At 36.7% G+C, this 27596-nt stretch overlaps 1 protein-coding gene and 1 long non-coding RNA gene across 2 annotated transcripts in view; one reads left to right on the top strand and one right to left on the bottom strand.

Moving 5' to 3' along the window:
* The window catches only part of LOC142522773 (uncharacterized), a 105190-nt gene that overhangs the window by 53268 nt on the left and 24326 nt on the right, over nt 1-27596 (bottom strand). The gene's annotated exons all lie outside the window — the stretch shown is intronic.
* On the top strand, nt 23808-26279 carry LOC142522484 (WAT1-related protein At3g28050-like). The gene is made up of 7 exons (XM_075625911.1): nt 23808-24137; nt 24226-24288; nt 24523-24636; nt 24704-24935; nt 25014-25172; nt 25781-25932; nt 26029-26279. Exons 1-7 carry the CDS (start codon nt 23875-23877, stop codon nt 26174-26176), a joined length of 1131 nt encoding a protein of 376 aa, XP_075482026.1. The 5' UTR covers nt 23808-23874; the 3' UTR covers nt 26177-26279.

Here is a 27596-nt window from a genome sequence, read left to right as displayed (position 1 = left end):
GAAGTGCAGAAATTTTCAGTAGGTATCTAAGCGTTTAGGATGGTTTTAAATAGCTTGAATTGCGATGGAAAAAGTTTGGATAGGTGTTAATAATCTATGGTTAAAGTTTGACAAGGTTTGGTTAAGTTTCGGGTTGATTCGATTTTAAACCGGGACTTCGGTTCAAATTTTAAAACGAATTTCGAATTTAGTTAAGGGGCTTAAGTTATGTCTAAGAGATGTTTATGAGTGTATTTTAAGGTGTCATGGTAAGTTTGGATGGATTAGGGTCGTCGTTTTAAGGTCAAAAGGTAAAATGGTCAAGTTAGAGTTTTATGGGTAAAACAGTCATTTCATACCTGAATTACTTTAGCAGTCTTGGCAGTGTCTTGAATGCATTAACGAATGTTGAAATATATATTTTGAAAGGTTATGGAATTTTCTGATGGAAATCGTTTAATGTTAAAAAAATAAGTTGCATACTTGGTTTCAAGAAAATGTTTAAATGTATGAATTTTTATAAGTAATGGATATGATAAAATGTTTTGAATGAGGTAATTTGATTGTGACTAATACAAACACGAACACGAATACAAATATGAAATGACATGTAAGGCTAAGGCTCAGTTGACGGGTGAGAGTGTCGCTGATGTTTCCGTCGCATGGTACCATGGTAATACGCAAGATTGATCAGTTGACTAACAATTGATACGAAAGTTACAATTAATGATCTGAATTCATTTAAGTGGAAAACGTATATGTATATGATGATATGAAATAAATATGTTTATGTATGTGAAAGATCATGAAATTTATGTTAATTGCAATACTTTTCATTGTTGCATGTGGATGTATACGTATTGCTTGTTACTATAGTTAAGGCTTGCTGAGTCAATAGACTCATTAGGTGTGAATGATGCAGGTGAGAATTTTGATGTTGAGACACAAGGGTCGAAAGACTGAATTGGCTGGGCGGATAGTGCACTAACCCGAGGACCTATGCATTGTAAGTTTTCCCACACAGTTATACTTTTACTTTACTTTAAAGATTTTGTTGAGTTTTGGTAGTAGGAGTTGTTTTTTGAGAGGAGTTTGGCGTTTATGCTATTTTTTGAAAAATGTTAGCTTTAGATTTGGTTTGACGTTTACGATGTTACGACTTTTACTGCACTTTTTGATTTTGAATAAAATAGATTGTGAGTTTATTTTAAATGATGCAAAAGTATATATTTATATATAAATATATATAAATATATATATATATATATTTCGGCTGAAACCAAGAGGTTTTTTTTTTAAAAAAAATTTCTAGTACATTTTAAAAGAAAAAGAGTTAGAGACATTTCAATATCTCTAGTCTCTTGATGACCTGTGGTACTTGTCATTGTCTACACATAAAGACAATAACAGTTTCCCTTGGGATTAACAAACGCTTTGTATGTAACAACCATAATAAATATGATATGAACATATAAAGTGATATATGATATGCAATGCGTACATGTCGTGAAGCTATCGGGTCAATTGCTCATTCACTGAGAATGTAACTGAATCAATCGAAACGTCAAATCACCAAAGCTCGAGCAAACACACTGATCTTAGTTAAGTACGAGTAAATATCCATATGATAACGTAGATAAAGAGTCATCAAATCCCCAATATCTACCAATCACTCATAGGTGTCACAAATGATTATGTCTTTACGGCCACATAATGCTAAACATAGTATCGTGTTCACAACTTCAAAATCAATCTCAAATCCAATTATATCAAGGTATCCAAGGATCAAGCTCAATATACATGTCATGTATCGATGTATGTATAAAATAATGTATGGTAACATAATATTTATTTTATACATCAATCTATTAATCATGAATGTCATGTATGCCACATCAAATAAAGTAAGACGCATAAACATATATTTTCATTCAAATCAATTAATCATATATCAAATGACGCTGATACATGTCGTATGTTATTCGATCGCAACATATCTTATTTCTTGAAGATCAACGGTTGAATCAAAAGTGGAATGATTCAATCTGTTGGGTGCAATAATTGTCCATGCTGGAAGAGCGATCGAACCGCGGTACTTCAGCAGTTTAAAATATTTGAGTTGTACCAGTACCACCAGCTATAATTTTTGGTAAAATGGCAAGTGCCCGATCATAATAATTGGTATCAGAGCGAGGTCATGGGTTCAAGTCTCCCAAGAAGCATATTTCTATACTTCTTGAGGGGGGAATGTTGGGTTAAGCGTGTATGAGTGAGAGTAGCACTGGAATGAGTGACCTCCTGGCAAGTTCTCATGCGTCGAGCTGCTGACGTTACGTCGCTTGATCTGGTTGGCTAAGTGGGCCGTAAAAGCTAGGGACTGGGCCGACGGTAAGGAAAGGATAAGATTAATCTGTAAGGGATATGAGACAGAGCCAGCAGATAGACACGTACCTCCCCAAATTCATTGGCCTAACAGCCCGACCCATTAGCACCCAAGTAGGTTCACTACGCGTTTCCATTAGTATAAGAAAATAAAGTTGCGTCTTGGCTAATAATTATAGGTTTTGACCTAGTGCTAAACGCTTGTTCCTAACACAATCTATAAAATAAACTATAATTAATCACCTAGCTTAGCACACCTTGTTTTCGGGGCTTACATTTAGAGTACATATTTACAATTCAAAATCAAACCCCAAACTTTAATAAGAGAAGTCCATGAGGTTGCTGAAATCAATTAATGAACATTCTACAAAAATCATACGTGAGGGATTGATGCAATATTCACATTTTCATTCACCAATCCATTCCAGGAGAAATCATCTATAATCCAAAATAATTTCATAAATATTTAATTTCCAAAACCGATTACTAAACAAATCATGTAATCAATATTACACTTGCTATACTACAGAATTACCATGATTGACTTCTCCCATGTTCGACACATCCAAGCAGCATCAATTTACTTTTATTATACATTTCAATAGTCTGCTTATTAGAAAACAAACTACTAGAATACTTCTTAATCTGCTTGAAAAATCTCTTTGCATCATCGTGGTTGGTGAAAGGGATGATTCTGCAGCTTAGCCCTACTAAGAACGAACAATCTAAAATCGGGTTTTTACATCATTGATTTCCCTATCTACAACTGCCCTCCAGAAAGCCATCCAGGTGCCCATTCCACCTGTGCAGGTCCTCTCAAAGTCATCTGAGAAGGAAATCCTTCCCATGATCTTCTGCTCTTTGTGGAGCCTTAGAAGGTAGACACCTTCAGCCCTGAAGATGTCTGCAGCTCGGGGGACGCCGAGACGACGCTAGTACTTCCTCTCTACAAGTCCTCTACAAGGTAGACCTATCTCCCTGTAGAACTGAAGTTCCTGGAGCTTGGACCAGGTTGAATGTGTCTCCTTCAAAACACTGTCCTCATACTTTAGCTTGTGGTTGGCCTCTATGGACCGTTGGAACTATTCTGCTAGATCCGACTCTGAAGAACTGATAGCTTTATCCGTCTCTTGCTTTGCTCTAATTTTATTTCTCTAAAAAGTTTTCAGTGATTTCATATCCAACTTGTTTGCTCCCATTTATAGACAGACCATATGAAGGGTCGCAATTATTATGGAGATTGTTAGATTGACAGAAAAATGCGAAGAGACCTCTGTCAACCACCGACTACTCATTTTAACCTTGTAATATGCATGTATTTAGGGGAAAATATTGGTTAAGTCAATAAATTAATGGGTCAGAAAGAACACGTTTATAACCGTTGCGGTTGACAAGTGGACTACCCATATTTATTACATGAATTCAACCGCATACTCTCTAAAAACAATAAAGTTAAACAAGTCGTTTTTCTTTTTTTGTTTTGGGCACGTTACTCAATGTAATTGCATAAAAATCACTCAACTTATTAACCGTTCTTATATGACGTGACGGTTCTCTCTGTAAAATTTAAAATTACTCATCATACCGCCATCTAAGATTTTTCATTTTTAAAAACCCGTCCACTGACAGTCCGCCACGTGGAATGATATGTGCTTCCCCGAATCGGATATACTCATATCAACTTTACATTATTATTTTTACTCCATTGCAAGCATTCAACATTTTAGCACTCTATTATCTTGTGATTTTTTCTTTTCAAGGTTGTTTTGCAGACTTTGTTAGTCAAAACATTCTTCATTCATCTCATCAATTGCTACTTCTATTGCACACAATATCATTGCTGTCAACTTTGCCTCTGTGCTTGCCATGACTGATAATCCTAAGCGAGCCATTTTTCAAATGCTCGCCACCTCCGGCATGAAATCATTTTTGGGTTGCAGCAAGAAATATTCCGAAACTATTTTGAAGAAGTTCTTTGATTCTGCTTATATGAAAAATGTTAAATCTTCTGCGATATTCAGGGAAGAACATTTGGATTACCCAGAAGATGTTTGCTGATTTGTTTCAGTTACCAGTCACTAGCGTCACAGACTTTGCCACTCTTCCAAATGGAAATGTTGAGATTTGGAAGACTAAATTCTCTCTTTATGACTCTCATATTTCTTCTCTAACCTGCAGAAGAGAGATCTGAAGATCGAATTCAGACTATTGGCTGATATAGTGGTAAAAGAGATTCTCGCTAAGGCTGGTGTGTATGATAAAATCACCGTGGAAAAGTTTCTTATCATGGCCACGATCGTTTCAAATCTTGACATCAACTGGTCTGATGTCATGTTAGAATTAATCTCAAGGCTTTGCATGCAAATATGTATCCACTGCTGCAGGAAGGAGTCCAACCGGTGGACTTGATTGAGGTTGGAAAAACTAAGTTGTTCAACTGGAAAACGGTAGAAAATTTCAAAAATAAAAATCTTCAAACTGATGAGGATATTGTCTCTGTCAATACAGAGAATGGGATCAAATTTCTTAAAAAAAAGAAGACGTCTGTCCCTCCCAAGGTAACCAAGCGAAAGCTGGTTCTGAAATCCAGCTCTGATGAAGATTCTCGGGAAAACGTCCTGGTCTCTCAAGTCTTTAAGAAGAAATGGTTAGAGAATCCCAAAGATAAGAAAATCAAGTTGATCAAGCACCTCTCTGTACCGTTGATCCCTCCTCCAATTCCTACAGTCAAAGTGAGAAGTCTCAAGGGGATTCGAATCGCCGAACTGGAAATCACATCCTTTTTTCTCCAGTGTCTCTTTCCTTCATCCTACAGGTAAGAGGAAGAAATATTTGGACGAAGACCCACCAAAACAAAACAACGTGGACACTGCCATTGTGCTCACAGGAGAAAGGGTAAATGAGATTGTCCAAAAGAAAATTGAGTTGTTTGATAAATGGGTTGAATTCAGAATGATCACAACATTTGAATCCCTCATTCAAACCGAAAAAATCAAAACAGTTGCCAAACTTAAACTTTCAATGATGGAGTGGACAGAAGCCTCTGACATTTCAACCGCTTTGCTCCAATGTGACTTTCTTGAATTACAGCTGAAGGAAAGTGTTCTCCGAGCACTTATCCAACTCAAGAGATACCATTTTGTTCCCACATGTCCAACATCAAGGGATGATTCGTCTGTCATCTCTCAACTTCAACTAGATGCTCTATCACTCTCACAGATTATCATTCTTAAGCGGCATGAACTTCAATTGCTTGCGACTGGCGATAAGGGAAAGTTTGACAGTGAATTGAATCTTGATGAAGTTTTGGCTCCTGATCAAATCGCAGATCTCTCTACCACTCAGGTACCACCAACTTCATCTACTGACGTGCTTACTACTTCTTCTATTTCAGAAGTTTCAGTTGTGATGTGGACAACATCCTGCCAAGCATTGAAATCATTATGTCAAAGGATGGTCCAGTCACTGAGACGGTCACCACACAAAATGTTCCCGTCTCCCCGAACTCTAAACAAGAAATTCATTTGGAAGACACGCACATTCAAGAGTCTGAATCAGCTGTGACTCTTCTCTCGGCGCATATCGGTCTATCTGAAGTACATTTGATTTCTGCTGAGGAAGTTGTGCAATCTCTTTCTAACTTTTATCAGGGAACAACCCACTTGGAGATCTCTTCTCCTCCAAAGTCTGAATCTACTGTTGATTCCGCTCAGGGTATTCCCCAAGAACCGTCAGTACTTCACCTCGTGTACCTAAGGATGACACTGAAATTGTTGCTTCCTTGCCTATAGTCCTTTTTATTCTTGAGGATCCATCGACCGGTCTAGTGGCACAAGAAGTCCCCAGCGAAGGAATTTCTATTTCTTCTGTTACTTTTGACAAGGCGGCTGATGTCATAGCTTCTGAAATCGATGAACCACATCCTTTAATGTCAACTAGGAAAGCATCATCTTCCCGCCTGGCTTCCGTCAAGGCTAGAATGACTTTTTCATTGGACCTCTACGAACCAGAGGAAGATGACCAAAAGTTAATTTTGGACCGCTTGGAGATTATGGATAAATCGATTTGTTGGAATCAGAATTTTGGAATTTTGACAAATTGAGCGATTAAAGACTATCGAACTAATCAACTCAACTGAACATATCGTAACTGAAATTACGTAACTGAAGTTGCCCGAACTGATTAATAATGTGCTAAAACTCGAAAACAACTGAACTGATAAAAGCTAACTGAAACTGTGTAGTTAACTTGTGAGGCCCGGGGCCGAAGAGGACGGGGGGTGATCGCCGGTGCCATGAGGTGGCACGGAAAATGAGCGGCTCCTGGCAGGCTTCTAGATGGAGGGAACATGGATGAACCGTTCTTACACCGGAAGGAGAGGGATTCCGAGACTGTTCAATGTAATGGACTGTACAGTTGAAGAGGGCTTAAAAGATTTGATTTGTACTACTCATATCACGAAGGTGCATCTTCTTTTCGGTAGCTCATCACATAAAAAAACTCCAAAGTTAAGCGTGCTTGACTTGGGGCAATTTTGGGATGGGTGACCTCCTGGAAAGTTTCCCAGGGTGCGTGTGAGTGAGGACATAAGCACGCTGGAAAGACTCGTCTTGGTACAGTGAGGACAGTCGTCAAATCTGGGGCGTTACAGTTGGTATCAGAGCCGACCTCTCCGAGTACGGTGTGGTTCGGGGACGAACCAAGCGGAAGGTGGTGGGCATGTGAGGCCCGGGGTCGAAGAGGGCGGGGGGTGATCGTCGGTGCCATGAGGTGGCACGGACAATGAGCGGCTCCTGGCAGGCTTCTAGGTGGAAGGAACATGGATGAACCGTTCTTACACCGGAAGGAGAGGGATTCCGAGACTATTCAATGTAATGGACTGTAGAGTTGAAGAGGGCTTAAAAGATTTGATTTGTACTACTCATATCACGAAGGTGCATCTTCTTTTCGGTAGCTCATCACATAAAAAAACTCCAAAGTTAAGCGTGCTTGACTTGGGGCAATTTTGGGATGGGTGACCTCCTGGGGAGTTCCCCAGGGTGCGTGTGAGTGAGGACATAAGCACGCTGGAAAGACTCGTCTTGGTACAGTGAGGACAGTCGTCAAATCTGGGGCGTTACAGTTGGTATCAGAGCCGACCTCTCCGAGTACGGTGTGGTTCGGGGACGAACCAAGCGGAAGGTGGTGGGCATGTGAGGCCCGGGGCCGAAGAGGGCGGGGGGTGATCGTCGGTGCCATGAGGTGGCACGGACAATGAGCGGCTCCTGGCAAGCTTCTAGGTGGAAGGAACATGGATGAACCGTTCTTACACCGGAAGGAGAGGGATTCCGAGACTGTTCAATATAATGGACTGTACAGTTGAAGAGGGCTTAAAAGATTTGATTTGTACTACTCATATCACGAAGGTGCATCTTCTTTTCAGTAGCTCATCACATAAAAAAACTCCAAAGTTAAGCGTGCTTGACTTGGGGCAATTTTGGGATGGGTGACCTCCTGGGAAGTTTCCCAGGGTGCGTGTGAGTGAGGACATAAGCACGCTGGAAAGACTCGTCTTGGTACAGTGAGGACATTCGTCAAATCTGGGGCGTTACAGTTGGTATCAGAGCCGACCTCTCCGAGTACGGTGTGGTTCGGGGACGAACCAAGCGGAAGGTGGTGGGCATGTGAGGCCCGGGGCCGAAGAGGGCGGGGGGTGATCGCCGGTGCCATGAGGTGGCACGGACAATGAGCGGCTCCTGGCAGGCTTCTAGGTGGAAGGAACATGGATGAACCGTTCTTACACCGGAAGGAGAGGGATTCCGAGACTGTTCAATGTAATGGACTGTACAGTTGAAGAGGGCTTAAAAGATTTGATTTGTACTACTCATATCATGAAGGTGCATCTTCTTTTCGGTAGCTCATCACATAAAAAAACTCCAAAGTTAAGCGTGCTTGACTTGGGGCAATTTTGGGATGGGTGACCTCCTGGGAAGTTTCCTAGGGTGCGTGTGAGTGAGGACATAAGCACGCTGGAAAGACTCGTCTTGGTACAGTGAGGACAGTCGTCAAATCTGGGGCGTTACATAACTGGACGATCAGTTAAGACTTATCAGTTACACAGTCAGTTCATCAATCGGCAATGAAAGTCAGTTGATAAATCAGCTTGACACGTCGTCAATTAAGGAGCGTATCTATTAAGCGACAATTTGTACAAGAACAGATTGAAATTTGTAGTGGGAACGCCGCATATCAGAAGGCCACAATGTACGAATGTCAGAAGAATGATGATGTGTCTACTAAGGACAAATAAACAGATATAATTATTGAACGCATTCAATATTATCGTTGGGAAGCAAAGCCTATAAATAGCCGAGAAGATTAGCTAAAAAAGAGACTTTAGCACGCACATTCATTCTTGAGTTAAAGAGTTTTTTTAGATCAGTTACAAGAAGCTCACACTTATCAGTTTTATTCATAGTGTTAAGGCTATATTTTTAGCACCAACATAAGCACTCATTGTTATCTTATTCGATCTTTTTAGATCAGTTGTACTTTGTAAACATATCAGTTGCGTATTGATAAAATTTTTAAAGATACTAAGAGTTTCAGTTTGACAGTGTTATGTCCAAACTGAAGTAGGTTATTACAGTTGCTGTAATTAATCAAAGTGTTTTAGTAAATATCATATCCTTGAGATAGAAGGGGTGACGTAGGAGTATTTGAAGTCTCCGAACATCCACAAATCTTTGTGTTCTTTATTTTCAAGTATTCAATCTGTTTTTCAGTTTGTTTTTTCTGCACTTTAAAGTTAACTGATCAACATTGACAACAAGATTATTGAATTCGTTTTTTCACCAAAGTGGTTCACTCTTTCAAAAATATTGGAAAATAGTCAAGTGTTTATTCAACCCCTCCTTCTAAACACTTTCACTCACCCAACCGATCCTAACATGATTGTTGCCCTCAACTGGAATAAATTTGATCTTAAAGAAGTTTTTCAGTCTATGAAATCTGACCTCTCTAAGGAATTTCTCGCAATGAATAGCAGTCTTTCCTCTGACAAGAATGACACAATTCCTCGTATATCAACATGTGCACCGAGCTTTCAGGCTAGATTTCTAGATTACAAGCACATGTTGATCAGCGAATGAATGCCTAAGGAGCTCAACTTACTGAAATCATGCAATTTCTTATGCATGATGATGTCAAAAAAAGAGAAAGAGAGAGGCAGTAGGAAGTACTGAAAGCGGAATAGGCTGTCAGGAAAAGGGTTGCAAATCGTGTCAAAGCTGATGAAGCTTTGGTAAAAAAACGGCTTGAAGAAGAGAAGAAGAGACGAGCAGAAAAAAAGGGTTAATGCATTGGGTTTATGCAATTGTTTGTACCGCGTGTTGCTCGTAATTTCATTCACTCAATGAAATACACTCCTTCTTTTATTACGTTTTATGATTTTTTGTAAGTTATTGTATAGTTCTGCAGCTGGGTTTTGTCATCACCAAAAAGGAGAAAATTTTAAGATATTGTTATTACCTTAAGTTTGGTGATCAACAAAATCAAAACAACACCTAACTGTTTCAGGAAACAACCGCAACCTATCTTGTACAACAGGAACGCTTCAACCGCTTGATCTCAACCGCTTGCAGCATATCAATAGCTTGAAGAGTTTCAACCGTTAGAAGTTTTCCAACCGACTACTTAAAGACTTCAACCGCTTCATTTAAGGAGCTATTTATTGAACACTTAATGAAGAACATTCTCTGACCGGCTCAGGACATTCAATGGTTTTGCACCGCTACAAGTCAACCATGTCTTGCTCTAGTCTCAATAAAAATCTTCATTTATGTCACTATCTCAAAATGGAAAGATTATTCAATTATCCTACAAGTTCTGATGAAGATAACAATTACTATAAAAAGGATATCCAACAACAACTCTTCAGATGAATGTGATTCAAAGTTGCATAAGCAAATAGAACATTACATGTTTTCGCAGCTGATAGTGATACATAATTTCAATGCTACATGTTTATGTTACATATCATTTGTCGACCGTTGGACTGATGGCATATATAAATGAAGAGTTGAAGAATGCAAGTAGAGATCGCTGACTTTTGCACTCTACGACATACAAGCTTTTTAACCGCTATATTGCCACATCACTAAGCTTGCATATCTGAAGGTATTGAGCGCACTCGAAGTTTCATCCTTTATCGCTCATTCAAGCACACACTCATCGGAAATCTATTTGACCATTCAAGGATCGACATCGTGCTATTCAAGCATAATATTTCTTTATATTAGTAACCTTTGGGTTATTTGATTTACTAAGTGGTCTGGTGAACCGAGAATTTTTAAATTTCCAGAAGTGTAAAGTGATCATTAGAGTTCAAATACAGGCATTGTGATAAGTCCTGATTGGAGTGGGCTGTTACAACATTTTGTAAAGCCAAAGTCTTTTAGTGGAATCCTTTTGAAAAGGAAGAATGAGTGACGTAGGAGTTTTATCTCCAAATATCCATAAAATCATGTGTCTTTACTTTCTGTAATCTCTTACATTTTGAACAATTTTCTTGTTAACAAGCTAGCCAACTGGTTGTTGCTATCATTAGAAATTCTGAACCTTCTTCCACACTTTTTAAGTGGTTCACATTTCTAACCGTTCGAGAAAAGTTTCAACCGCCTAAAAATGATTGTAACAAATTTAAAAACGTCAATTTCTTAAAAAGTTTATTCACCATCTCTAAACTATTTTCCGATCCTAACACACATTTTAGTACCCAGAAAACCTCACACACCAATCCATATCTACCTCAAGTTTTTTTTTTAATTACACTGGTCAAGGTTTTTTCACTTCCAAGTAAAATCGAACTCTAACATCTTCTTTACTGTGAGATATTTATGTCGCTACCTCTACTATACATAGGTGGGTAGCATATCTACCTCAAATTTTTTTATATTAATGTAAAAGTAATTTGACTCGTATCCTCGTGTTAGTTAATGTTGAAAGAATCGGCTCATATCTATTAAATTATTGTACCTAGATATAAAATGGTGCAATTATTATCACATTTCACATTCATATGCCATATAATAGTATAGATTTAATTTTTTGTCAACCTTATAATGATATTGTACTCTTAATATTGTATTATAACTCGTATTTAATCCGTGTTATGCACATAATATTATTATATATAATTAAAAATTAAAAGTAATACCGTATTAATTATTGAATAAATATTTAAAATTATTAATATAAAATAAAGAACATATTTAAAATTTAAATATTATTATAAAAAATTATTATATTTTATGTCATTTGAAATAAAATTCAAATGAAGATAATAATATTATGTCGTTAAATTGAATTTTTTAACTTGTTTAAGTGAAATTGTTGCTAATAAAACAAATAGAAAAATTTATTTAAAAAACATATATTAATTTTTTTTAGTCAAAGATGTAAATAATAAATAAATATTTTTCAAAAAATTTCATTTATTAGATGAATAAATTTTGATTAAAATTTTAGTTATTTTTTAGAACATGTTAAAAAATATTTAGATTAATCATAATAAATTATATGCCAAATTTACTGACAATAAATATATCAAAAATTCATGGCGACATTTTTTTAAAAATTTGAAAAACATGATATTATATAAAAAAAATATATTTATTCAATATGATAAAGAGTTGTGTGAATTAAATATACAAAAGTAACACAAAACTATAATCAAAACTAAATAAAATGATATAACAAATGCAGATATTTAAATATAATTTATATTTTCATAAGACATCAAATTCAAATTTGAAGTTTAAAAAAGAAATTGATAAAACTTCACATTTAGTTATATATTTATTTTTTATTTGTTTTCAAATATTAATGTGTTATGTGAATACATTAATGCTGATAAATATTTTTTTATAGCATTTTATTTTTAGCGAGAACGTTTTAAACATGAAAAATCATTGTTTATATATATGCATAAACATATAACACATATATTATATTTTTATACAAACAAGATTGTGCATGTTATGTCATACAAAATATATACTGAATATAATATATATCTTATTCCAAAAACGTAACCGAATATATGACTCTGTTTATGCTACATCAGATGTAGTACACCTAATATGCTTTGATACAAGATTAATTGATGTATTCTTGAATTAAAATATATCAATATAACATTCTCGACGTAACATAAACTGAAACACATAGTATTCTCATATTTAGTTTTTAAAAATATAAACATTTATACATAACACTTTTTCAACAAAATGTCATCTCCAAGTATCTCAAAACATCGTGAATAGCATCATTTTGATCAGGCGATGAGATTATAATTAATACGAAATTCAATAATAAGAGCTATTATTTTGGATGAAAATATAAATTCAAATTTCTTAATTATTAGGAAATCTATACAATCTTTACTTCATATATACGACTTTTAACATTAGGAATTACCATGTGATACTCGAATCTATAGAGAATTTAGGAGTTTTATTTTATAATATATGTATTTATCTAGATTACTTATTCTTTATCATGTCCTTATTTGAATTTATTTGAAGATTTGAACAAAAGAGGAAAAAGTCTTATTTTGGAGATAAGATGATTTAACAAAAATTACAAGAACAACAAAATGCTATAAAAAGAGAAATTTATGTGAATTTCCATAGAAATTCACGTAAAATTCATCAAATTTGAAGAAGAAATTGTTATTCTTTGTATTTTATGAGAGATGAGTTTTGAATTTGTCAATTAAATAAATAAAATGATGTGACCGGGTAAAAATGAGTGCGAGATGTATGAGCAATTTCACCGGATCGGATTATATTCTTTCAGGAAATGGTTCTCTGTGGCTCTAGAAATATCTGCACACTTAAAATAACCGAGATTGTTAGTGGGTGCTGAATGGTTTTTCGGCGCAGCCACTTCGACATTCAAGTCAATATTTTTCAAAGATAGTGAATATTTGATTTTTTAAAAAGAGATATGTGAATGCCTCAGTAATAAACAAACCTTGATTCTTACATGAGGAAAACCAATGCTGATTTTATTTTCAATGCCCAGCTACTACTCATGATGGGATGGCTGCTTCTCTTTTAATGACATTGTTAAGTATGACAGCTCATGCTTACTTCGATTGGGTCATGTCACTCTTTCACACGCCAAAAGATCTCCTAATGATGACCAAGTCATGGTGTCCCATACCTACAATTTAACACAGGACACCTGTATCGGAATGCCCGGGCTCTATCCTCCCGGGCTCACATATGGACTTTGCCCTCGCTACTCCAGTCTTCTGGATGCCCGGGCTCCAATCTCCCAGGATCTTAAATAAGCTCGGGCCCTGCTCGACACAGAGCAAGCCGCCTGGTCTCTCGCTTACCCGGGTTCTAAACCAGAGATGGCCCGAGAGAATATGAGATATTTCTCGGGGTATCATAAGAGTTTTGGACTTTTGAAAGATTTGAACCATCAGTGAGATATAATAACGATGAAAAAGACTACACGCAGGGGAGGATATAACATAATACATTACTACATGTGAATATACGAGAAGAGAGAGAAAGAAGAAGGCAAAACTTAGAGGAAGATAAAAGACAACTTTCTCTTAGGAACTTAGAGTAAGGAGAAAGCTGCTTGGGTTTGATAAATGGGAAGAAGACAACTTCAAAGAGGGAATTACATCAACCACACTGAGATTTTCTTATTTTTTTTTATATTTTTTTCTTATGAATTCAAACATTGTGTTTTTGCATTGCTTTGATTTTATAGAATAAATTTTTTTAGGCTGAAACTACAATAGGGCCAAAATTATATTTTGTTTGATCTTTGGTTTTATTTTCAATATACTATTTCTTGATTTTAATTATTGATTGATGTTGGCTTAATATTTTTTGTCACTTCTTTGATCAACTATTTACATGTTTTTTTTTATTAATTACGAATTGAAAGATGATGAGTTAAATATAGCAACAAAGACATAATCAACATATGGTTAATTGACTAGAAATAATATTCAGTTTCAGTGTGCGGTTTTAGGTGAAAACTGAAATTTCACAAATATTTAATGCATTTAGATCTAATTAAATTCGATTAGAAAAAATTGGACGGTTATATTTAAAAAAGTTTATTAATTCGAGGAATTGTTTAATGAATAAACTGAAGATTTCATCGTGATTGTCAAGAATTTAATAATTAATTGAATTTTAACACGTGTCAACACAGTAGAGTTTGATATTGTTGTGTTTTTCATTTCTTTATTTGAAGTTGAATCTCTCTTTGATATTTGAATCTGTCGTTTTTTTATTGCAAATGTTTTATTTAATAGTTTAGATTAATAATTCATATATCTTCATTTATTTATTTTGTCTAGCTTAAGTTAAGTGATAAAAAAATCTAGTAATTTAATATTTTTCTCTGTAAGATCACTATTTGGACTCATAATCTATTTACTATAATTTTACCTAGTTCGCTTGCTAGATTTATTCTTAATCGAAATCGTCGGTGACCATGTACCCTTAGAAACTTGAAATGCTTGTAATTGTAGGAAATTGAGCTTTATTTAACCATGACATTATATACAATTTGATATGTTTTTCACAAACCATTCTTTTTTTGTCCATTGCTGAGGTGACACTGACTTAGTAAATGTACTATCATGCCCCGGGATGGGGGTTGGTCGACACCGACGTTGCTCTCAAATTTACATTCGAAAGCAACAAGCCTCAGAAGTACAAAACTCAGAAACAAGTCTTTTTTTCATAATACTCAATAATCAATTATCTGTTACAACTCAAATACTAATGTTTTACAGCGGAAATGTAAAACCATACATAACAGTATCTTAACAGATGCAGCGAAAATAACATAAACTAGAACAGAACTGAGAAATGGCAGTCTTCTTCACCAGCCCCAAAACTGAATTTGCTCTTCTTCTTATAATATTTCTTCGTCGTTCTTATCTGAGATGGTTTTGGTGGGTGAGTGATATAGTTGTCACTCAATAAGCGAGGGCGGGAATAACTCCTAGTTTTCGAAATCATTTTCAACAAAAACAATAATACAAATAATATACAGAAAACTCTTCTTTTCAGAACAGGAATCAATATTCAGAACAGAAATCAGAAATTAGCAAGTAAGTAAGCACTGAGCACATTTGTGAATTTCATGGCTAAACTGATATCAGTCCCCTATATGTTCTCTCCTCTAAGGGGTGAGGCCAGAATCAGAAATCAGAATTCAGAAATGTTCAGAATATATATTCCTACTATTAGTTCACTAGGTTTCAGTGCTTCGAAATCAGAGATCAGAAATATATAAAACAGAAATTATCAAACTGATTTCAAGATATTTATACATAAGCCCACTTACCGTAATTTGCTATAAGGTTTCGGTAGAAGTCTGGAATTTGCTAGTTCTTGCTACTGGTTTCTACTGCTCGAAAATAAGCACTCTCTTAGCTCGAAAATTCAAGTGATAATCTCAAGATTTGTGTAACACCAATTCAGAGGTTTGAGGGTGTTATTCATAGGCAAAATCCTGACTTTTAGCCTCCCCATTTAATGGCTATAATCTGACATTAACAGCTTTTATTCCATGTTAAATGTTTCAGTTACAAGTCCTAAGCTGAATCAGTAACTGTCTGCTGGAATCTCGCTCTTTTGCTGCTGGATTTTACCTGTTGTCTGCTGGTGGATTCTAATCTGCTGGAAAGATACCAGCTTCTGAATTATTAGCTTCTGCTGGAAATTTGCATTGCTACTGAAATTTCGCTAGCTGCTGCAAAAATGCTAGCTAGTGCTGGAAATTCGGGTTCTCACATCCCTCCCTCTTTATGAGAAGATTCGTCCTCGAAACATGGCTATACATGATCCTCAAAGAGGTATGGGTATTGTTCTCACATCTTTTCTTCCAACTCCCAAGTAGCTTCTTTTTCAGTGTGATTGGACCATTGTACTTTGACATATGGAATAGTTCGTCGCCTTAGTACTTGGTCTTTGTTATCCACAATTCGAATTGGAATTTCTTCATACTTCAGTTCTTCATTTAAATTTCCCTCAACCAACAGTGGTCCAGCTTCAAGAATATGACTTGGATCGAAAATATATCTTCTTAACTGTGACACGTGGAAAACATTATGGATTCTTGACATATCGGGTGGAAGTGCTAATCTATAAGCAAGTGTTCCCACTTTCTCTAGAATGTCAAAATGTCCAACATATCTGGGATTCAGTTTTCCAGCCTTATTAAATTGGACTACACCCTTCATGGGTGACACTTTCACATATGCCTTTTCGCCAACTATAAATTCCACGGGTCTTCTTTTCAGGTCATCCCAGCTTTTCTGTCGATCTTGTGCAGCTTTTAGTCGCTCTTTGATCATAACAAACTTTATCCACTGTTTTTTGGATTAGTTCGGGTCCAACGATGGCTTTTTCCCCTAATTTATCCCAATACAATGGTGATCGACACTTTGGTCCATACAGAGCTTCGTATGGTGCCATTTCAATACTATTGTGATAACTATTATTGTATGCGAACTCGATTAAGGGCAGATGTTCGCTCTAATTACCACTGAAGTCTAGAGCACATGTTCTCAACATATCTTCTAGAGTTTGAATTGTCCTTTCTGTTTGGCCATCGGTCTGAGGATGATAGGTCGTGCTAAGAGTAATTTTGGTCCCCATAGCTTGTTGAAATCTCTTCCAAAAACGGGATGTAAACCTCGGATCTCTGTCTGATAGTATGCTAGCTGGAACTCCATGTAGTCGTACGATCTCATTCATGTAGAGTGTGGCTACCTTGTCCAAATTATAGTTCATGCGGACAGGTAAGAAATGCGCAGATTTCGTGAGTCTATTTACGATTACCCAGATGCCATCATGACCTTGTCTCGACTTGGGTAAACCAACTACAAAATCCATGGAAATATGTTCCCATTTCCCTTCCGGGATTTCTAATGGTTGAAGAATTCTACCAGGTCTCTGGTGTTCTGCTTTGAGTTGTTGGCACATGTGACACTTAGAAACAAACATTGCCAAGTCCTTCTTCATTCCACTCCACCATAAATTTTTCTTCAAATCTCTGTACATCTTGGTACTGCCAAGGTGGACTGAAAATTTTGACTTATGTGCTTCAGACATTACTTCTTGTCGAAGGTTGTCGATGTCTGGTACGCACAATCGTCCCTTCATCCACAAGATTCCCTTGTTATCCGTCTCGAAATCTGGCGTTTTCCCTTCTTTAACTTGCTCTTTTAGTTTTACCAAAACGGAATCTCTATCTTGACTTATTTTGATTGTCTCTCGAAGACATGGTTGTGCTGAAAGTGATGTCAGGATCACTTTACTCGTATTCTTTTGACTTAAAGTATCTGCTACCTTGTTGGCTTTGCCTGGGTGATAGCTTATCGTCAAGTCGTAGTCTTTCAAGAGTTCAATCCACCGTCTTTGCCTCATGTTTAACTCTTTCTGCGTGAAAAAGTATTTGAGACTTTGATGATCGGTGAATATTTCACATCTAGCACCATATAAATAGTGTCTCCAAATCTTCAGTGCAAATACCACTGCTGCAAGCTCGAGGTCATGTGTTGGGTAATTCTGTTCATACGGCTTCAACTGCCTCGACGCGTATGCAATCACCCTTCCCTCTTGCATGATTACACATCCTAAACCTCCTTGAGACGCATCACTGTAGATGGTGAAGTCTTTGCCTTCCATATGTAATACCAACACTAGCGTGGAGGTAAGCTTCTTCTTCAAAGTCTCGAAGCTTTTCTCACAATCTTCACTCCATTGAAATTTAGAGTTTTTCTGTGTGAGTTTGGTGAGAGGTATTGCTATTGAAGAGAATCCTTCAACAAATTTTCGGTAATAGCCTGCTAATCCCAAGAAACTTCGAATTTCTATCACAGTCTTTGGTCTAGACCAATCTAAGATTGCTTCAACTTTCTTAGGGTCCACAAATACTCCTGTTGCTGATATTATGTGTCCCAAGAATGTGATGCTCTCTAACCAAAATTTGCATTTCTTTAATTTGGCGTAAAGTTCTTTTTATCTCAGCGTCTGGAGGGTGAGACGAAGATGTTCTTTGTGGTCTTCCTTACTTGACGAATATACCAGAATATCGTCGATGAATACCACAACAAACTTGTCAAGAAATGGTTTGAACACCCTGTTCATGAGATCCATGAATACTGCCGGAGCGTTTGTTAACCCGAACGGCATCACCATGAATTCATAGTATCCATACCTTGTTCTAAAGGCTGTCTTCGGAATATCATCTGTCTTGACCTTTAGTTGATGGTAGCCCGACCTTAAGTCGAGCTTGGAAAAGAATGTAGCTCCCTTGAGCTGGTCAAACAGGTCATCTATCCTTGGAAGCGGGTGCTTATTCTTGACTGTGATCTTATTTAGTTCCCCGTAATCAATACATAATCTCATGTTTCCGTCTTTTTTCTTCACAAACAGAACAGGAGCTCCCCACGGAGATGCGCTCGATCGGATTTGCTTCTTATCCAACAACTCTTGAAGTTGTTCTTTTAGTTTTTTCAACTCTGCTGGAGCCATTCGGCACGGTGCTTTTGAGATTGGTGTAGCATTGGGTACTAAATTAATCTCAAATTCCACTTCGCGGTCGGGAATTGTGCCAGGGAGTTCTTCCGGAAAGACATCCGGGAACTCTTGTACTACTGGAATCTCTTCTAGTGTAAGTGGGGTTTCTTTCTTTACCTCGCTTAGCATAGCTAGGTAAACTTCTTCTCCACTATTCATGGCTTTCCAAGTCTGGCATGCAGAAAGAAGAGTCTTTCGTTCTTCTGTCTTAACATGAAATAAAATTTTCTCTCGGCGTGGAGTTTGGATGGTTACCGTCTTTCAATGACTGTCTACTAAAGCATGATTCTTGGCTAACCAATCCATTCCAAGAATTACATCGAATTCCTCCATGTTTAGTTGGATTAGGTTTTTCTTGAAATTCTGATCTTCTATGAAAACACTAATATCCCGATATAGAGTCCGAGTTTCTAAAATTCGATTTGCAGGAGTTGCTATTCTATATAATTCTTCTAAGTTATCAGGCTTAGCTCCTAACTTCTTGGAAAATCTCTTAGACATGAATGAATGTGTAGCACCACAATCAAATAACACATACGCAGGTATATCATTGATTATAATGGTACCTGCCACGACGTCATTTGAGTTGTCAGCCTCTTCTTGAGTAAGAGCATAAACTCGAGCATTTGTCTTGTTTTTCTTAGGCTTGTTTGGAGTGGTTCCTCCTGCTGGACCATTCCTTGGATCTGGAAGAGGGCTATTGAGTAATGCGATGGTCCATCTTTCCACAACAGAAACAAGCTCCATAATTCCTACGACATTCACCAGTGTGAGCGAATCCACAAATTTGGCACTTGACTCCCTCTTTGCTTGATTGAGAAGAAGGGGTTCCTTTGGATGGAGCACTGATAAATTGGTTGCTTGAAAACCTAGGCTTCTTGAATTGTTGGCCTAATTGGTACTGGCTTGACTGAGGACATTTGAGTTTGTTCTCACCTTCACGCCTCTTGATTCAATTCATCAAAACTATTGGGCTCGATAACGGCAAAGGCAGATTGAATACGGTTGTTCAATCCCTTCTTGAAGCGATGCATCTTCAAGGCCTCGTCTCCCATGATGGTTGGGGAGTAAGTTCCCAATGAGTGGAACTTGGACGAATACTCCACCACTGTCATGTTTGGTTTTTGAACCAAACTTTCAAATTCTGATAGCTTCTGCACTCGAACTGCTGTCGGGAAGTACTGCTTCAGAAATACCTCTCGAAACCTTTGCCAAGTGATAGGTCCCGCCCTTACCATAGCTGGTGAGACTCCTTCCCACCATTTGGCTGTTTTATCCACAAGAAAAGGTGTAATCACATCTACCTTGATCCCTTGTGGAACCTCAAGTAGTCGAAGATGGTTCTCCACCTCCTTCATCCAATTTTGTCCGACCTTAGGATCGGAGTTTCCGTCGAAATTTGGGACTCTTGCTCTTCGGAGAGCCTTATAGTGCTGCTTAGTCCCATTCTGAGCTGGAGGTAGTGGTGGTGGCTGATTAGCATTAGGGTTGACAAACCCTTGCAGCGTGGTTGCCACAATCGTAGCTATAGCCATCAGGTCCGCCTAGCTGAGGCCAACTGCTGGTGATTGTTGCTATGGATCCTCATCATTACGGTTGTTGTTGCGATTGCCGTAGCGAGGATTGCAATTGTTTCTAACTGGTCGTCCGTCCATTTCCTACAATTATGAAAGTTCTAAGGTTGATGGCAGAATAGAGACTAAACAAAGGAAGCAAAATGATTGAGTAATTGCTCAAAATTAAATATGAAACCAATGGATAGAAATAAATTTTTATTGATTTCTCAAGAAGTGCAATTACAACTAACCATCGAAAATGCTTACAGAAATGTAATTGAAATGAGTGTTATTACAAAAAACTACTACTGATGGTCTAATCTATCACTTCTTCTAATCCCAAATCCATAGGATCCTCTTCGATTTCTTCATCTTCTTCAGGATCCTCCTCAGGTTCGTCTTCATGGTTGGCTATTACTGCTTCTAGATGTTCAATATGACCATGCAAAACTGCATTCTGGTCGCTAAGAACTTCAACAGTGTCCTGTAGATCTTGAATCTGAACATCAGTCTGTTCACTATACTGATTATGCTGGTGAACGACTTGGTGATTTTGATCCTTAAGCACTTGGATCTTCTCAACCAAGGTATCACGTAACTCGATTAACTCTGCAACAGTCTCTTGGGAGGTTTCGAACTTCTCTTGAGCTTTCCTATTCCCCTCTTCTGCCTCATGCAGATAGTGAGCATATCGTTGAACATCACTTCTTAAGTGTTCTGCTCGACGCTCTAATTCATCTTTGTCCAGCTCTAGGCAGTAATTATGTTCCTTTAGTTTCTCTAGCTTTTTCTCTAAGCTCTTAATGTAGCTAACCTGGTCAGTCATATCCTACATCCAAAACATGAGAGTGAAGGTTCAGAAATGATCTCAAGAATACAAGTCAAACTATAGACAATTACTGGAATGAACAGAATCAGTACAGCCTATAACATTCAATGGAAGAAAATAGCTCAAAATTTTTCGGTCTCAGAATTTCGTGAAAAATTTACTAAAAATCCTTCAAATAAAGAACATGAAGTGTACCAAATTTGGTGTAAAAATACTGAGCCGTTTGGAAATGAAAATTTCTCAAAATTTCAAAATTTTGGAAAATTTTACGGAAATGATGATATCCTTTTCTAAACGAAGGATTTTACGTTGAGAGCTTTCCAACCGTATCTTTTAATAGTAAAAATTCTTCCTGGATCAAAAGTTATGGCCGTTTGAAGTTTGTGTGAAAAACACCTCAACTTCCATACAATCTGCAAGGCCTACTGCTTGCGCCTACTGGAATTCACTTCCTACTGAAATTCTGATGCTACTGCAGTCAAGTCTGCTGCTTTCCAGCATTGTTAAAACCAGTCTGCTGCATTCCGATCTACTGATTTTCATGTGCTGGCTATGGTTCCAGACTACTGGTTTTGATGTTACTGTTTTTTGGTTATCTGCTGGTTCCGGTCTACTGATATTTTTTTCCACTTATTTCAGTAGTCTATTACAGTAGCTTATTTTCAGTAGTCTATTACAGTAACTTTCATAACTTATTTTCAGAAGTCTATCAGAACTTATTATTTCTAGTTCTCCTCCCCAGATTATGAAACCTGGTTAGCTCTGATACCAATTCAATGTCACGCCCCGGGACGGGGGCTGGTCGACAGCGGCGTTGCTCTCAAATTTACATTCGAAAGCAACAAGTCTCAGAAGTACAAAATTCAGAAACCAGTCTTTTTTTTATAATACTCAATAATCAATTATCTGTTACAACTCAAATAGTAATGTTTTACAGCGGAAATGTAAAACCATACATAACAATATCTTAACAGATGCAGCGGAAATAACATAAACTAGAATCAGAAATAAGAAATGACAGTCTTCTTCACCAGCCCCAAAACTGAATATGCTCTTCTTCTTCTAATATTTCTTCCTCGTTCTTATCTGAGATGGTTTTGGTGGGTGAGTGAAATGACAGTCTTCTTCACCAGCCCCAAAACTGAATATGCTCTTCTTCTTCTAATATTTCTTCCTCGTTCTTATCTGAGATGGTTTTGGTGGGTGAATGATATGATTGTCACTCAATAAGCGGGGGCGGGAATAACTCCCAGTTTTCGAAATCATTTTCAACAGAAACAGTAATACAAATAATATACAGAAAACTCTTCTTTGCAGAACAGGAATCAATATTCAGAACAGAAATCAGAATTTAGCAAGTAAGTAAGCACTGAGCACGTTTGTGAATTTCATGGCTAAATTGATATCAGTCCCCTATATGTTCTCTCCTCTAAGGGGTGAGGCCAGAATCAGAAATCAGAATTCAGAAATGTTCCAAATATATATTCCAATCATTAGTTCACTAGGTTTCAGTGCTTCGAAATCAGAGATCAGAAATATATAAAACAGAAATTATCAAACTGATTTCAAGATATTTATACATAAGCCCACTTACCGTAATTTGCTATAAGGTTTCGGTAGAAGTCTGGAATTTGCTAGTTCTTGCTACTGGTTTCTACTGCTCGAAAATAAGCACTCTCTTAGCTCGAAAATTCAAGTGATATTCTCAAGATATGTGTAACAACAATTCAAAGGTCTGAGGGTGTTATTTATAGACAAAATTCTGACTGTTAGCCTCCCTATTTAATGGCTATAATCTGACATTAACAGCCTTTATTCCATGTTAAATGCTTCAGTTACAAGTCATAAGCTGAATCAATAACTGTTTGCTGGAATCTCGCTTTTCTGCTGCTGGATTTTATCTGTTGTCTGCTGCTTGATTCTAATCTGCTGGAAAGATACCAACTTCTGAATTATTAGCTTCTGCTGGAAATTTTGCATTACTACTGAAATTTCGCTAGCTGCTGCAAAAATGCTAGCTAGTGCTGGAAATTCGTGTTCTCACGTGTACAATTTTTGTATGATTCATCATATATATTAGGAAAATGTCATCTCAGTGATAAACTCAAATATGAACACGATTGATAGATATCATATAAAAACTATTACTCGCAACATATAAAAACTATTACTATATATATAATTAACAGTATGATTTATACATATATATATGTATATAAGGCAATATTATATGGAAAGAGTATGATTAGGTTGTGTGTGTGTCGAGAATACTCTTTCCATATAATATTGCCTTTTAAATTAAAAAAAAAACTTATATTTCTACTGTATCAAATGATATCAATAAAATAATTTTAAAAAAAAACTAGAATATTTTGGTCAGATTTGCTTGTGTGCCTCACGATTCATGTGGATGCGGAAGCAAGCAAATATTAATGAATAAATAAATAATTAAATATATTCTAATACAAGCTGAGCTTGTGAGATTCTATTGAACTCCTGCAAATGCACCCACATGCATGAAGCAGTCAAATCTTGTGCGCCACAAAGAAAACCCAACTCCGCAACGCAGAGCTGGAGACGGGCCGCGTGCGGCGGCATGTCGCGGCAATTCTTGCTGCCTTTTGTTGGCATGGTGGTAGCAATGACGGCTTTATCAACCAATTTGACAGTAAGCAAAATGGCCATGTCCAAAGGCGTCAGTTTCTACATTATATCCGTGTATTCTAATGGCTTGGCCACTCTTGTTATTCTCCCCACTGCGTTTATTTTCCGCAGGTAAACACTTTTCTTGGCTTGGTTTTTGGTGGGTATGAATTTTTCAACAAATTTATGTGGGCTGTATTGGGTATTTGATTATTTGCAGGTCTAAATTCCCACCAGTTACGTTTGCGGTTGTTTGGAGAATTTTCTTGCTTGCTTGGTGCGGGTAATTCATTACTTAACTAGTCGGTTGGATTGTTTGTGTCGAGAAGCATTAATTACCCCGTCATGACATCGATCCAAACCAAGAATTGGGGACGATTTAAATGATTTGTATTACACAATTACAATTAACTATATCTTTTGGTTAAACAATAAGCCTTCGATCTCGGGTCGAATTCAGTTTTAACTCCAAGATCATCGTATTTAAGGTTGTTTTCTTGATTTTTCCTGTCACAAGTTGCTTAGCAGATATTGGGAGTTATGCTGGTATCAACTATAGCTCCCCCACCCTCGGATCAGAGCTACTGAATCTGGTTCCGGGTTTTGCTTACATACTCGCCATCATATTCAGGTATGTCAGATTTCACTCCTTTTCGCACTCGATAATCGAGCACTAACGTAAAACTTGATAACCTTAGGATGGAAACACTAAATTTGAAAAGATCAAGCGGAATACTCAAGTTCTTGGGAACTATAATTTTAATCGCGGGGGCGTCTATTGTGACGCTGTACAAAGGGGCAGCAATCTTGAACAAACCATCAAGATTTACCTCTTCGGTACACGTTTTGGCATCACCACAAAATTGGGTTCTTGGAGGAAATTTGCTTGCAATGGCTGCTTTTTTAACCGCAGTCTGGTCTATAGTTCAGGTTTGATTCTAGTAAGGCTAAATAAGTTTACAAAAAATGTTGCAAAGTTTGATATAATTACTTGGTATGTTATATCAGACGACGATTCTCAAGATATACCCAGTGGAGATGATCATAGTGGCGATTTACTGTGTTTTTCTGACCATACAATCCTCGGTTATTGCTCTGATCGCAGAAAAAGATTTAACTGCTTGGAAGTTACAAGCAGAGATGGGCTTAGTTGCAGTATTATATGCGGTAAGAAAATGATACTTTTCTTGGAGTTCAATTTTAAGTCTTTAATTTTTTTTTTTAGAACTTGAAATTTTATGCATTCAATCATAGACTTATGGTGTTTCTATTGTTTGACTTAAAATTATTAATCTTGCAATTCTTGATGCTTGATATAACTGATTCACCATGCTTCGTGTTTAGCTTTTGAGAAACTCACTTTGTCTATAGATATCACATTCATCCGAAATTGGTTTTGAGAAAATAAATATACTAAACTTATCTATTTGAAAGTTGGATTTTCTTTTAACAATCAATCTGCCAAAACCCATTCGAATCTTGGTCAAAATTGATCATCTTTTACTCCAATTTCCTACATTTGTTTATAAAGATACAAGTAAGGAATAATTAAACTATGCAAATGTGAGATTAACCTCTGTAATATAGCATTGAAGATCATAGCAATGACGGGTTCTGTTGGGAAATTGTATCTGTGCACGGAGTAGCCTAATCTAAATGTTGGAAATTCGATCTTGTATCCAAAAAGTTAATATATATTTCAACCTTAATGTTTATACGTGGGGCATTTTATTTCTTGTTTGATTATAACAAGTTCTCTCGTTTCGCCAATGTAGGGACTTGTCAACATATCGTTCCGAATCTACTTGATGTCTTGGTGCCTTTCGAGGACAGGACCGCTTTTCGTTACCATGTTCAACCCCTTGGTGATCGTCATTTCTATGATCACCGGCCTCATCTTCTTTAACGAAGTTCTCTACGTCGGCAGGTATGGTGTTTCACGCTTTCAAGTCCTTCATTGTAGGATGCGTTTTCGACACGCGATTCTTGGTTTATACGAGCAATCCAATTGCATTTCCTGCAGTGTGGCTGGTTCAGTTGTGCTAGTTATTGGGTTATATGCTGTTGTTTGGGGCAAGGAAAAAGAAAACTCGGTGAGGGAAGATATTGAAGGAAGCAATGGACCCTCGTTCCAAGTCCCTTTATTGCAAGATAGAATTGAAGAGGCATAGAAATTCTTACTCCAAATTATTTTATTTTTTATTTTTGTAATAAAAATGGAAATCTTATTAATATTTTGTTTTGTATATATGTTTGGTTTGATTACTATTTTCAAATGTAATGTGAATGTATTGTTTTGTAACTGTTAAAATGTAGCATTTGATGTTTGACCTTATAATGTTCATATAAGAGTAGACAAGACGAATGTGCACTCAAAATCATGAGGTCACCATCTTTATATTAAACCATTTAGTTCCACGATCAATATCATTAGCTTGAAAAATTAAGATTGAATAAAGTTTGACAAAAATCAAATAAATAATACAAAGTTGTTCAAAATTCACCTATCATTGTATCATTTCTGTTATGCAAAAATAAAAATTTATGGTAAAAAGTAAAAATCTCGAAATCTTAAAATTTACCAAACTATACACTTTATAAATTTTTTCTCTCTACTCAATTGTGAATTTCTTCACAAATGGTGAGGCTATTTATAGAATTTCTTTACAAATAATCCAAAAATAAATTCATCATTACATACATCATCACACACTAATTTTCAATATTTACAACTCTTATTTTCAATATTCAAACATTCAACTATTACTTTTTCAACATTCAAATCTTTTATTTTCAACACTCCCCCTTGTGATGATGATCATGATATGATGATGTCTTCATTACGTGTTTTTGTACTGTCTCGTTAAAAACTTTACTAGGAAAACCCATTGGGATAAAAACCATAGTAAAGGAAAAAGAGTGCAGTCACATAAACTCTCCCTCATGTTGACACGAACAATTCTTCACAAATTTCGTAGATTGCACATCCCAATATTATATATGTGCTTTCTGAATATTGTCGTAGGAAGTCCCTTTGTGAAGAGATCTGATGAGTTTTCACTTGATTGAATGTGACGAACATCAATATATTTATTGTTCTCAAGCTCCTTGGTGAATTCGAAGAACTTAGGAGGAATATGTTTAGTTCTGTCGCTTTTTATGTATCATTCTTTCAATTGAGCAACACATACAACATTATCTTCATATAGTATCACATGCTTCTCGTCGAATGATAATCCGCATGAGATTTGGATATGTTGGCTCATTGATTTTAACCACACACATTCACGGCTTGCTTCATGTAGTGCAATAATCTCGGCATGATTTGATGAAGTTGTTACGAGTGTTTGTTTCTGTGAACGCCAAGAAATTGCAGTTCCACCACGAGTAAATACATATCCAGTTTGAGAACGTGCCTTGTGTGGATCAGATAAGTATCCAGCATCGGCATAACCAATTATACTTGGATTAGCATCTTTTGAATACAAAAGTCCCAAGTATGTCGTTCCTCGTAGATAACGGAATATATGTTTAATTTTGTTCCAGTACCTCTTTTTTGGATATGTGCTAAATCTTGCCAATAAATTTACG

The sequence above is a fragment of the Primulina tabacum genome, chromosome 13 (assembly GCF_025594145.1).
Source record: "Primulina tabacum isolate GXHZ01 chromosome 13, ASM2559414v2, whole genome shotgun sequence".
Lineage (NCBI taxonomy): Eukaryota > Viridiplantae > Streptophyta > Magnoliopsida > Lamiales > Gesneriaceae > Primulina > Primulina tabacum.
The sequence above is the reverse complement of the archived record's forward strand: the minus strand, read 5'-3'. Positions and strand labels throughout refer to the sequence as shown.

Excerpts from the sequence above, each read along its gene's own strand:
- LOC142522484 (XM_075625911.1), top strand. The coding sequence starts at position 23,875 with ATGCATGAAGCAGTCAAATCTTGTGCGCCACAAAGAAAACCCAACTCC. Across the intron at positions 25,173-25,780 it reads TAGTTGCAGTATTATATGCG|GGACTTGTCAACATATCGTT; the intron begins GTAAGAAAATGA and ends TCGCCAATGTAG. Across the intron at positions 25,933-26,028 it reads GAAGTTCTCTACGTCGGCAG|TGTGGCTGGTTCAGTTGTGC; the intron begins GTATGGTGTTTC and ends CATTTCCTGCAG.